This window comes from Emys orbicularis, chromosome 18 (genome assembly GCF_028017835.1).
Source record: "Emys orbicularis isolate rEmyOrb1 chromosome 18, rEmyOrb1.hap1, whole genome shotgun sequence".
In the NCBI taxonomy this organism is placed as follows: domain Eukaryota; kingdom Metazoa; phylum Chordata; order Testudines; family Emydidae; genus Emys; species Emys orbicularis.
The window spans coordinates 6,028,634-6,042,662 of record NC_088700.1 but is presented as its reverse complement, the minus strand read 5'-3'; the positions used below and the strand labels follow the sequence as shown (position 1 = coordinate 6,042,662).

General features: G+C 45.6%; 1 protein-coding gene across 4 annotated transcripts in view; it reads right to left on the bottom strand.

Annotated features, from left to right (window-relative positions):
- Positions 1-14,029, bottom strand: part of KCNT1 (potassium sodium-activated channel subfamily T member 1) — a 206,083-nt gene that overhangs the window by 54,267 nt on the left and 137,787 nt on the right. For all 4 annotated transcript variants that reach the window (XM_065418688.1, XM_065418690.1, XM_065418691.1 and 1 more), the window contains 6 exons: positions 12,716-12,790; positions 11,568-11,651; positions 10,274-10,368; positions 5,596-5,776; positions 4,405-4,569; positions 3,271-3,407 (listed from right to left, as the gene is read on the bottom strand). In XM_065418688.1, coding sequence (XP_065274760.1) covers positions 3,271-3,407; positions 4,405-4,569; positions 5,596-5,776; positions 10,274-10,368; positions 11,568-11,651; positions 12,716-12,790 — 737 coding nt within the window. The remainder of the gene's footprint in view (positions 1-3,270; positions 3,408-4,404; positions 4,570-5,595; positions 5,777-10,273; positions 10,369-11,567; positions 11,652-12,715; positions 12,791-14,029) is intronic.

Here is a 14,029-nt window from a genome sequence, read left to right as displayed (position 1 = left end):
CACCAGAGATGAGAGAGTCCATTGTATGGGGAGAGCCACACAGAGCAGCACTGGGCAAAGGGGCCAGTGATCAGCACACAGCACACAGCCTGCCGAAGATATGTACAAACCTGCACAATTATACATGCTAGAACTTGCTTGCATGAACTGCCCTAGGAGCCTCTGGAAATGCATCTCCCAGGGCTGGTCCGAACTGAGGATTTCTGCACCTGAGTAACTTTATCAAAGTGCTGCACCAGAGCAAAGCCCCAACAGACGTGTCGTGCAGGTGTAAAAAGTGGCTTACTCTGGTTTCAGGTGTGTCTACAGTAGCGGCTTGCCCCGGTGCAGCACCTCTGGAGCAAAACCCCTCAGTGAGGACAAACCTCCAGTCTCCCTTTGTGGCACTGCATGGACTGGGGGGGGAGGGGGGATGAACCCACACTTAAAAGACACACAGGTGCCCCTCCGCACACATTTTACCCTGGAAGAGTCCTGGCTGTGATAGTTTCTTGTAAGTGCTCTCGCTCCGGAAATGAGCAATCCACGGGAAATGCACAATATTAAATAGCGAAGAGCCCCTTCCCTTCTGGCTGCCTTCCACTGTCCCCGCTCCCAGTACGGTCCTCAATGGTGCTTTCCGCTGCCTTTGCAGAGCGATGTCTTTATAAGGAGATATAGTGTGACCGCTTGTGTTGCCCTCTCATTTTCTCCCGTTACCTTGATTTAAACATGATTTCTCTCTCTCTGAATTAATTAAAATGTCATTTTCCCAAAGAGGTCCCAATAGACACAGTGAACAATGTCCCTACAAAGTGAGTTTACGCCATCGGTATTTATAAGGCAATGGAGAGAGACACACAAACAGCCAGGAAAATTAAAGACCAGTTTCAGTGTTTCAAGGGATGTGTAAACTGTCCTCAGAGCAGTAAGTACATGCTGAGAATTAAAGAGACGGGGGAAAGGGAAAGGAATAGAAAAGCAAAGTAGGAAAAAGGGCTCTGGGGTGGAAGGGAAGAAGAGAAGAGGGGTTTGGAAAGTGTGACAGTGGAATGTGCAATGTTAGAGGGGAGGGGGAAGACAAAGCCTTGTCTACACTGGCATTTTAGACCTTGGGGTAGCTGTGCCGATTTGAAAGTGGGTTGAGCTGCGAATCGTGTTGCGCTGGTGTGAACCTGGGCTGGACTCTCCAGTTTGCTAAGGCCACTTTGGGCTGCAGCTGGAGATGGCCAAATGAAGAAATCCTCCTGTGCACAGGAGCTCTGCTGGAGGAAATCTGGCAGAGGACTCACTGTGCCCCGGTCCCACCCCTGAGTAAGGGAAGGAGGGGACCCATCGGGGTGCTCTAGGGGTGGGCCATAGGAGGGACATGCAAGAGCAGGGGAGCTGGAGCGAAGCTCTACCACATTACTCCACTGGCATCGAGTCCCCCTGCCCCACGCAGCCCTTACTTGTGCAGGGGCCACGTTTCGCTCTAGCTAGCAAATGTTTCCTAATAGTTGGACCAGGGAGTCGGACTTGCACCTCCTCAGCTCCACCTCTGCCCTTACTGCTAACTCAAGTGTGCCCCGGGGCAGGTCACCTGAAAAATAAGCACAGAATTAAGCTACCTCTCAGGGGTGCTGCGAGTCACAATTCATATTTGCAAAGTGCTTTGAGATCCTCAGATCTAGAAGGGCCACTATTATTACCAGTTACTTTACTGGATACAGTTAGAGTTACACAGTTAGTAAAAGCAGGTTCTTTGGGGGGGTTTATTTCTCCAGCTCTTGGGGAGAAGGAGGCATTGGGCATCCAGGCTCTTGCATTTCGCAGGAGATGATAAACCTGGGTTTCTGTGCGTCCTGCCGTCAATTTCTATTACTGGCTGCTGAATCCAGAAATAAGAAAAAATTTCAATCCATTATTCTAGGCACCTTAACAATCAGCTAAGTGCAGAGTTTCTTAAGAGAGTTCTACTGGGGTAGGATTGGATTCAAAAAGAACTAGTAATTGGCAGCCTTTAAAGAGTTTTAAAGCCCCATTATTACATTTCCAGTCCACCCCTCAAGGCTCGTTATCCACAAAATGAAGGATACCTAGCTAGAGTTCAATGATCTGATGTCTATTTTTGAGAATTTTACAGTGATGGCAGAGAAAACAGAGAAAAGATTCTGTGGTGCATGAATGTTTAAACTGGGGTCAGACCAACACGCCAGCCTGTGAGAGCACCGTGACAGTGAGTTTGAAATGTGGGCATTACTGTTTGCATCAGTTACTGTGATATCTTGAGCTGTCAGCACTGAAATGGATGTCCTTAATAAGGGCTTGTCTACACTTGAAATGCTACAGAGGCACAGCTGTGCCACAGTAATGCTCAGTGTAGACATACCTACGCCAACGGGGTGGGGGTGGAGGGGTTGTCCGGTCAGCATAACTAATCCACTCCCCGAGAGATGGTAGCTAGGACAAATTCTTCCGGCAACCTAGCACTGTATCCACGGGGGGTTAGGTCAGCTTAACTACACCACTCAGTGGGGTAGATATTTCACACCCCTGAGCGATGTAGTTAAACCAACTTAATCTTCTAGTGTAAACCAGGCCTTAGTAAGCTGCTTTTCTTCATGGCATCTTTTCACCTTAGGCTACATCTACACTACAGGGGGGGGTCGATTTAAGATACGCAAATTCAGCTACGCGAATAGCGTAGCTGAATTCGACGTATCAGATCCGACTTACCCTGTTGTGAGGACGGCGGCAAAATCGACTGCCACGGCTCCCAGTCGACGGCGCTTACTCCCACCTCCGCTGGTGGAGTAAGCGCGTCGATTCGGGGATCGATTGTCGCGTCCTGACGAGACGCGATAAGTCGATCCCCAAGAGATCGATTTCTACCCGCCGATTCAGGCGGGTAGTGTAGACCTAGCCTTTGTGTCTGGCTGATGGGAATTGTCCAAATTTTTAGTCAATAGCATAGAAAATAGCATTCATTTTAACCAGCGATGGCTTGTAGCCACTGCTTGGAGCTTAGCACTGTAATGGCCAGCATTCCTCTTTTAAAAAATGATATGGCTTAGATTAGCTATTGGAGCCACCCACCAGTGAGAGACGTTTCCCTGCTGGAGTGTTTTGACTCTCCCATGCTTCTCTAGGAAGCTGTAGAGCAGTGTAATCAATGCTTCAGCACAGACATGCACAGTTCTTGCGCCGAATAACAGAGAACACATATGCTGGTAGCCATAGCAGGAGTCTTGGAGGGCTATTCCCCTCCCCCACCTCTGTGGGTCTTGCTAGGATGGGCTCTAGACTCACTTTGCTCTCATGAGATCCTGATCTTTCAGTGCAGATCCCTGAAGATATATCACTCGCTGAGACCACAGAGGAATCTGAAGGACCCGCCGAACTTGTATATCCATCTCTGTTGGGCAAAGTATCACTACGTAGTAATCCTGAAAGAAAAAAGCCAGTGTTTGCTTGGCAGCCTGACAGCACAAGCGTGGTAAGATCGTTTCACTCGCTGATTGAGCGTGCAATTCTATGCAGGTTTCGGCATTACACTATTAATGGTGTGTTATCACTTTGCACCAGCGCTGGGATGTCACAAGCGTTGAGGCACACACAGCGTTTTCCCCCAATCACGTTTGCACAATGACTCTAATGTAGGCACATCTGACAACTGAATTATTAAAGGCCTGAAGATTTGGCTCAGAAAAGTGGGGCTCTGTGTATTTAGAGAAATTAACAAGACTTCAAAAATGAAATCTACATGGAGCCAAGGCTGACAATGACGACAGTGAAATCTTGATTGGTTCTTGAATTAAATGCAAATACAGGGTGCATGTGAGCCACTCTTAATAGTAGTGGGGTGAAAGTTACACCCATTCACTGATAAACGGCGCTGATTAGACTTGATTATTCCATTCGGAGCTGGGTAGATCATCTGGGGTTCAACAAGCAAACACTTTATTTATATAGTATAAGGCATTCAATTTGGTAAACACCTTCAAAAAATAACACATTTATAGAGGCATTTTCAATGTGCTTGGATACTACAGCAACAAGCGCTGCAGAAAAACCCGAACTAGCCCCGATAGAGTGTGTCCATTGTTGTGGCATAGAGGGAGGTATGTACTGCAGGGTAGTGAATCTACCAGGACTACAACAATATATATTTCTTCTGTGCTGTTTCCATATACTGATCCATGCATTCTATACAGTGAATTGAAACCAATTACCAGACTATACTGAAGACTAATCTGGTTGAACTGATATTTTTTACCTCGTATGTATTCCTGTCACATATCCTTTGCTTCCCTCTTCCATGTGCTCAATGCGAGTGGTGCACTCATTACCCACAGCAAGGTCTAGCAGCGCGGAGAGCTCAGTAAGGACACTTGTTCAACTGCTAACACCGCTAGCCCTGAAATAAGACACCTCTGCCTTTACCTGCAGCCGGGGATGGGCGTAGAACTCGTTCAGAAAGTCCATCAGGAGGTCAATCTTGAGGGAACTGACACAAAGGACAACGTGTTTCTCCGTCTGTGCTCGGTGGCGGCTGTAATTCCCTCCTGATTTCTGACGTTCCATCCAGAGGTACACAAGCTCCTCGAACTGCAAACAAAGGCAGACAGCCCACGGGGTGAGACAGACTGTGGGGTGGGCCGAATGCATTCAAGGATTCAGAACACTTTCACGGCTACAAACTGCACATCCATAGTTATAATGTCCCCTGGTTAGCCACATACACCTGTGCAAGGTTAAGAGAGCTCTGGATAAAGGACAGTTGTGTTTATACATGTACAATGTTGTGTGTAATATACAGGAATGTAATCTGTGTTTAATGCTATGGTGAAGGGCATCATGCAAATGCCTGTAAGAGCGAGAGAATGGAGAAGACACAGATAGGATAGACAGACTAGGCACACATGTGTTAACCTGTATACCCTCTTGAAAATGGGTTGCTTCATTTCAAGAAACATTAAATGACAAACATCCTGAGATTTTCTGTAGTGTACATGCCCTGTACAGTACTAGGCATGCCTGTATTGTAACACATACGTATACTCAACACACATGTATACACGTTAAAATGAACTCACATCACAGTATGTACCTGCAAACTGTGACAATGTGATTTCTAGCTATCCTGCTAGCGGGCACGCGCGCACACACACACACACACACACCTCTCTGCTTGTTCCGTTTAAGGACAGATGGGAAGGAAATACATGTTGGCTATTCAATCCCAGAGGAAAACCTTTTCCCTATTTCCCTTGCCTGACACTAAGCAGTAACAGACAGTGAAAACTGCAGGCAACAGGCTGTCATTGCCGCATCATGTGTCTGGCTGGCGGAGAAGGAGCACTGGCTTGTCTGCTCCCAGATGTGATGCATCAAACATCATGGCTCAGCTGCTGGTTGACAGTGCCTCAGAGCAGAAACTAAGTTCCCCCTATACCATGGGTTGAGAATTCCTCTCTCTCCTCTGGAAATCTCAAATCATGTTCCCAGTCAACTGTCTAGTCAAGTGGAAATCACCCTCCTGCTGGTCCTTCTCACGGGCCATGACACACCAGCAACGCTGCCATTTCTAATATAGGCTGAGCGCATCTTTTCCCTCATGGCTGTGTCGCTTACCTGGAGGGGCAGCACGACAAGGGCAACGCAAATCATTATAACCACCAGGAGCTGCGAGGGCCAGATCTTTGGGGTCACATCTCCATAGCCCACAGTGGAGAAGGTGACGATACAGAAGTAGAAGGACTTGAAGAGGGAGAGGTTGTCGCCTGCTCTTTCTAAATGCTGGATGCCACAGGTTCTGGAGGGAGGAGGGAAAGGGAGCATGTGTCAATTAGGCTTTCACACGGCACTCCATGAACATCAGGTTCCTGATCCTGCAATGTATAATGCCCTCCACTCCTACTCATGCCAGTGGGGAAAGAGGGCCCTCTGGTACTTGCAGGAGAATGCCCTAGAAGAAGCCTTAAACCTACCAGACTCATGGGCAGAATTCATCCCTGGTGTATCACCAGTATTGTCAGTGGGATAAATCTGGCCAGCTTGACAGCACTTCTAGTTTAGAGGTTCAATTTGGCTCAGATAATCCTCCCCCTCAATTAACATCTTCATCAGAACATGACCTCAAACTCTCGCCATCAGGTACCACACTCCAGTAATACAACGCCACTTATGTAGGCACCATGGAGTCCAAGGCCCTATGTTTCTGACAGAACCGAGTGTTGCAGAAAGGTAAACGGGAAGCTCAGTCCATCCTTGATATGACTCAGATGACATTAAGGGCTCTCAGTCTCATGACTGACTTCAAGTGAGATTCTTCAGCAAGCACAATGCTGCTAATACATTTCACTCCGCACTGCACCACTTTTCTCTTTGGAAACACAAACCCTCTGGAACCAAGCAGCTGATTGCCTCAATAGTTAGTCAGCATCACTTGAGAGGCATGCAGGTTAAAAGTCATCTTGGTGAACAGAAATAATGTAGAAGTAGCCTTGGAATTTAATTTTAGTGCTATCAAACAGGCCAGGAAATACATGTAGAGTCACAGAGGGCATGCGCTGCTAAAGGCAAAGTGTACTGTGGCTTGTTTTTATTTAAAAAGACCTGTCAGGATGTTTAGACCTATCATACTCATCAGCTTCACTTTGTGTCCACTTACAGCTTAACTGGTATGTTACATTCAAAGTCCAGACCAGAGGAGATGTAAGAAAATGTCAAAAGTCTAACTATACATGAAATACCTAACAATGGAAAGACGTCCATGTTGTTTTAAATGCACGGGGTAAAGGGTTCTGTTAATTAGCAGATGCCTCCGTGACCCGTTAGACAAATGGCAATCTAGCAACTATGGTAACCTCCTCCAGATGAACAGCATATTTAGGAAATGCAATGGCCTTAATGTACAAGCCATCACAGCTGAATTAGTGTCCAACAAATATCTCCCCTTTGAAAATCACCAGTATCGCCCTGAACATGACAGCACTTCCTGCCTGCTCTGAGCCATGTGAACTTGCATAAGCCAGCCTGGATCCTGGCATGCTCCAATTAACAAGTTTCTGTTAAAATCATGTAATTAGAGACAATCATTGGCTCCTAAAATAGGAATTGATCTGCCTGAAGCTAATCAGGAGGACAAAGCAAAGTAAGGAGACGCTCTGAGTCAGTGGAGCGCGTCTGATTCTTTTATCAGCCATCACCACTTCCAAAGATCAGGCTCTAAAAAAAGAGGAAAAAAAACAACAACCCAAAATGCTACAAAAAGGTGTTCTGAACATTTAGGATTACTTCCAGCTGGTGTAAACTGGTATAGCTCCATCAAAGTCAAATGCTGATTTACACCAGATCTGGGCCTTAATCCCATCAAACTAAATACTGACCCATTTGAGACCAATGGTAAAGCGCCCCTCGAGCTCAATGGACCCAGGATTTGGCCCTGTATAATTTGTGATGAATGGAGATTAAAAGGCTTGGGAGCTCAGTTTGGTTTGGGTAAACAGCCCTAAACTATGATGCTTTGATCAATATATATATATTTATATAGTCCTCTCCAGGACTCTACAGAATCCAACTGGAATCAGACTGGAAACTTCCTGCTGCAGCCATGGGCAGAATCTCCTGCAAGTTTCCAAATCACAGTATGGGGTTTTGGTGCACTCCTCCAACGAAAGCCAATGGGAGCCAGGCAGAGAATCAATCCCAGCACCCACTCATGGGCATGAGAATTCACCCCTACCTCAAACACTCTATTCTCCATTGTTCAGGTCAACAGGAAATAGCACCGACAAAGTGCACATGTAGCTTATAAAGTCGGTTTTGTTGACTTTTCCATTAGACCTTTGAGAGCAAGAGAGGTTCTGCTATGGAGGCTCCTTCAGCCATGCTCCCCCTCCCGTGTCTGCGTGCATTAAAAGGACTCTTTGCTCCCAAGAGCACCACGTAGGAGGCAGTATAACCAAGAGGGGGTGAAAACACCATTGAATCAATGCTGCTTTTAGTAAAGAAGCTTCTGTCCCGTCCCCCCACAACACACACACACACACACACACCCCTCCAATAACAAAAGCAACAGGCAGTTAGCAAATACATGACAGGTTATCTGGACACTGACACCTTTGCCCTCCAGAGGTGAACAATATTTCCTCCCACTGCTTAAAGAGGAAACAAATATTTTTGCATGGAGATGGAGAGAAGGGAAAGGAGTCAGAAAAAAGAAAAAAAAAATCAATAGATCAACCCTTCTGCCTTTGTGTCTGACTGCTAGCAGTGCGGCCACATGATGAGTGTAACCACCTGGAAGAGCATTGGGCCTCAGATCATATCCACAGGGAACAGCAGTGCAATTGGTCTATCATGTATCTTGCCACATGTCATCATCCGAGGGGCCGTGCTTCAAAGAGCGATTGAAAAACAATCTCTACTGGGCTGACTTGGTTGTGTTACAACAAAAACAAAAAAACCCCACAACACATCGTGCATCCAACAGAGGGTTTTTGTTTTCTTAAGTCACATTTACCCCATGCTCTAGAGAAGGAGAAAGGGCTGATGTTCTGTCTACGTAGATGGAGGTGTGCCAGTTTGGGCTTGGAGCACGGCCCCATCTCTCACCTTGCCAAGGTCAAATGTGGGATAAAGACCCAGAACAGAAGCCACATAAAAGTAATTGTGCTTGAAACGCATATGGGAGTAAGTGTCTAATGTGTAGATGCAATTCTGTTAACTATGCGTGCAAATTAGGCATGCAAATATTTTCTCACATGATTTTGAAAATCTGGCCCTGACCTATATTGCCCACCAATAACATATTTGTATATGGTACTCTCATGCCTAGTGACTCCAATGCAATAGTGCTGTGGTTCTGCTAACAATGTTAATGGAGAAGAAAAAAATTCCTACTAGCACCAGTTATTTGTGAACTTCAAAAGGTCTGGAGCTCAGTTTATGTTCAGATGAGCAACAAAAGTCTGGAGGCTTCTATGAGTTTCTGGGCTGGATATCTTGAAAGAACATGAAAGGAACTGAAGAAATTCAAGCCAAAAACACTGCAAGAGGCAGCTCTTCAAAGCCCATAATAAACTTATGGTTCTCTCAACTGCTCATTTGAGCTAATTCCTTAGCAATTTTGCTCTCTCCTGTGACTTGGTCCCCTCCCCTTCCCGAACCACAGCAGCATGCAGCAAACAAAAGCTGGTTTACTGAAGTAATCTGAATGTGTGGCCCTAGAATGGTGAGGATTGGAGCAGGGGGTCAAAAGTCTTTATAGGACCTCTGTGCTCTCACTATCCTGAACAAAAAGAACAGGAGTACTTGTGGCACCTTAGAGACTAACAAATTTATTTGAGTATAAACTTTTGTGGGCTACAGCCCACTTCATCAGATGCATAGAATGGAACATATAGTGAGGAGATACATATACATACAGAGAACATGAAAAGGTGGGAGTTGCCCAACCAACTCTAAGAGGCTAATTAATTAAGATGAACTGTTGTTTGACAAGAAACTGTTAAGTATCCTCACAGCTTCTTGTCAAACTGTCTTAAATGGGCTATCTTGATTCTCACTACAAACGTTTTTTTTCTCCTGCTGACAACAGTTCATCTTAATTAATTAGCCTCTTAGAGTTGGTATGGCAACTCCCACCTTTTCATGTTCTCTGTATGTATATATATCTCCACACTATATGTTCCATTCTATGCATCCGATGAAGTGGGCTGTAGCCCACGAAAGCTTATGCTCAAATAAATGGGTTAATCTCTAAGGTGCCACAAGTACTCCTGTTCTTTTTGTGGATACAGACTAACACGGCTGCTACTCTGAAACCTATCCTGAACAGCTCCTCTGGCCTATGACATGGTTGAGTCTGTTTGTCTCATTGCACTTTGGGCGGAAGCTTCATGGCAAATGGGTGGGAAACTTCCTGCCAGCTATGCAGCCTCCCTACACAACTTTCTGCTCCAGAAAGCTGGGCAACCTGCAGTCGGAAGAGGCTCTAACATGATTTTTCCTGCCACAACAACAGGATAAAAGTGACACCCACAGAAGAAAGTTCTGCCTATCACATTTCAGACCACCACACTCCACCACGCTCTGTTAGGGCCCGATCTTGAAAAGTCATGCGCATGCACATGACTCCTCACAGAGTAAAATGCTAAGCCCATACATAAGCCTTTACAGGATCAGGGCCTTAGCCTTTCCCTCGATCTATTTAATCACTGCCTTATGTCACATTATTTATTTCATGAATAAATGTGGCATGCAGCCAGGTCAAGGGTTTAGAAAAAAAAAACAAAAAACTGCTTACCCTGTGAAAACAAGACACAGCAGGGTACAAATCAGAATCAGCACCTGATTGAACATGGCGGATTGCGTCCTCTGTATCGCTCGGTGCAGGTCGTTCTGGAAAAAAGAGAAGTCTCACTTGGCGGACGACTAGGATAAATACTTGGGTGCAAACCTACCCCTCCATTAAACCCGTGCAACCTTGCTGACTTCCAAAGGGTTGCGTAGGAAGCAACTCAGGCCAGAATCTGTCCCTTTTAAAAAGTGTCACATGCATTTCTGTAAGGAATAAGTATTGGCCTATTCTGTCCCCAAACCTGAGACACTGCAGAGTGCAGCTCTGAAAATGGCATCGTGAGGCATCATGGTCATCACTTCTGAATGCAGCCAAGTGGGGGGGGGGGGGGGGGAGTCACGGATAAGGGCATTAGTGCAAGGGATGCTGCGGAAGAGACCAATGATGAAGAGGATCTAGTGACAGAGACTGGAACGATCCTGTGCGTGGGAGGTGAGGAGGCGGCAGTTAAGGCCTGGAGGTAGCAAGCCTGGGTAATGAGGAGGATGTCGAGATGACAGATGGAGGGAAATAGTAAAAGCCATTTCTGTCCTGTTGTAACATTGCAAACTCTTCGGGGCAGGGACTGGCTACTGGTCTGTGTTTGCACAATGCCTGGCACAGTAGGGCTGCATTCGTGGTTGGCCCCTTATGCACAGCCATAACGAACATGAAATAAATAAATAATAAACAGAGAATTGTGCCACATGGCTAAGAGCCAGCTTCAAAGTACCCATTAACATGCAATTTCGAAGCATTCTGTGAACACAGGCCTTAAGAATTCAGCCATAGTCCCCATAGGCAGAGTTTTCAGAAGGACTCAGATCTCCAATAGAACTCAAAACCCATTTAGACACCTCAGTAAGTGGCCAGATTTTCAGAAAAGCGTCTAAATCTGGTACTAAGGGTCACAATGGGAGCTGTTGGGTGCCAGGGTCTTTTAAGCATTTGGCCCCAGTTGTGGGTCCTGTGCACTTGAAAATCTGGCCCTAAGTATAAATTTGAGTCACCGCCTTGGCAGCATAATCCACAGGACAATAGGGTCCTAGAGCACATCAGAGCCTGCTAGCTCTTGATTTAAGGTGTCAAGTGGAGAGCATTGAGATACTCTCCAAAGATGGGGCATGGTTAAGGACGCCTGAAATTTACAGTTTCTCTCTCAATATTAGTGTAAAACAAGCATCCCGAAACAATAGTAAGAAGACTGCCATCTACTCTTCTGGTTACGCTGGAAGGGAGTGGGTGATCTTTGGCTACTCACTATCATGTTTTCCAGGGCGTACTTGGCCAGCCAGCAGTTCAGAAAAACTGGAATAAACAAATTCCGTAAAGGGGACCAGAATATCTAGAAAACAATAGTTATTTGCAGGTTTATTTGAAAAACACTCACAAAAATCAATGCTCCTTTATTAAATAAGTCATAAACAATAAATAAGTAAATAGTCAATTATTAGCCCTACTCCCTAAGAATCTAATTTTCAAAGTTTTGGCAGAGGAATACATGAGGATAATTGGCCTCAAAAGATTACAGAAACTGCCAGTTGCAAAGGTAGGGTCAGATCCTCAACTGGCCAGAAGCTGGGAATGGGCGACACGGGATGATCACTTGGTGATTACCTGTTCTGTTCATTTTCTCTAAAGCACCTGGCATTGGCCACTGTTGGAAGACAGGATACTGGGCTAGATGGACCATTGGTCTGACCCAGTATGGCCGTTCTTATATTGGTGCAAGTTGGCATAACACTACTGATTTCAATGGAACTACATTGATTTACATCAGTTCAAGTTCCAGACCTTAGAATAGAGTTTTCATGATCTGCCCCAAGACTCTGTAGCCTTGACTATACTGGCCAAGTGCATGGCTATAATTGAGCAGCATTGCAATCTAGGTTAGATGCAAACACCTGAGACCTGTCTATGCTCCATCTTCCAAAGTCGCTGACACCAGTGGAGCTGAATTATGGCTATAAAGTTTGGCCATGATCCTGCAGTGAGCTCTGTGCTGGTGCAGGGGTCTTGATTACATTGGCCAGTATCTGAGTGGGTCATAAACAATGCGGTCTCAGGGCTGATGGCAGGCAGACCATCTTCCATACAATCCTAGAGTTATGCAGCATGTTCACAACCAACCATGGAACCAGGAGAAATGCAGCCAGTCCCGAATTTCATGAAAAGTCTTTTTGAACCCATCAAGAAACTGGAAAATTTAAACAAAAATGAACATTTTCCACAGAAAGTCATTTGTTACTGAAAAAAAGGTTTGGGGGGAGGGGGAGAGGAGTTGACCTGCTCTTAACATTTCCTGTAATAGGACAGACGCCCATTAATCATGGTTTCATAATGAAAACAGTGTAGCGTAGCATTTATTGAAATGTGATTGGTTTAAAAATGTCAAGAGCAAACACTTACTGTGATTATAAAGGGCACCGTGTTGATCATTTCAAGGATGAATGAAATGCGAAAAATCTGCTCCCAGATGTTTCCCTGCAGAATGAAAAAAAATGCATAGTTTAATTAAATAATCCCGGAAGAATACTGAAAAGGACAATTTAAAAGGTTCCGATTTGGGTCATTTCCAGCTATTATGATGTTGTAGCAGCCAGGAGAAAGCTGGGTATTTCATAGCAGGCAGAAGCAGCCCTGGTCCTTTTCCCAAAGAACTTATGATCTACATTTTAGATAAGACATGAGGAGTGAGCGGGATGAACAGCAGGAAGGGGATGAGATGTGGGAGGTCAGTGGATTATTTCTGAGTGAAGCTTAGTTTATGACACAGGCAGCAAAGGCCCCTAGACTATCACCTCTTTGAAGCAGAACCGTGTCAGCACTCACCCAATAACAACAATGGAACGGAGACTGTAAAGAAGAGCAGGGGAACAGAGTGCCAGGGTACGAGCCTTTCACCTTGAATGGAGCAGGTTCTAACCCAGTTTAGAGGCCTCTGGATTTCCAGGGAACCATTCTGCTTTCAGGAGCAATTCTCCCAGCTCTCTGTCTTTTTCAAGGTAACTAGAGCTTTTTAAAAGCCTCCCTAGGGTTGTCCTCCCTCTGTTGCCCTCTGGGGTGGGCTAAGCATTGGAAAAGAATGGGAGACGTCTATTTACAACAGAGCCCTGTTCTGATGGACCACTGTATCCTGCTCACTACCAGGCATTGAATTCTAACTTGGGAGGCCCCTGATTGTGGACAGCCAAGCTTTCCTGGGACTCCTCGGTGTTCTGTTTTAGAGACACTCCAGATTCTCTTTGAGAAGGAGTAAAATAAGAGCACTTCTAGGGTTCTTCCTGGCTGGCCATAGAAGATTTTACATCTTTGGATTCCCCCTATTCCAAAATATTCTGTGCTGTGTGTGTCATTCCTTCATCCAGGTGGGCGCATCGGCAAGAGTCAATGGAGGGCTTAGGTAGGACATGAAATCAAATGTGAGTGAGGGAAAACTCCCTTTCTGCCCAGCTACTGCAATATATTTACTTGAACTTGTGATGCGTCAGTGAAAGATAAAGAAGAAAAGACAAATCGCCCCTATATTGGCTGAACAATTCCCACAATAGAGACGAGAAGAGAATTTCTAGGCCTGATTCCCTCTTGCCTCATTTACATTAGCGCAAAGTGGTTGCAAAATGCCAGCAAAAATCACTGTCTTGCTCCCGTTTTGTACTGGTGAAAGTGATGCACAAAGGGCCGGCAATGGAGAATTAGGCTGCTCCTGTCTCCCGCTCTCTG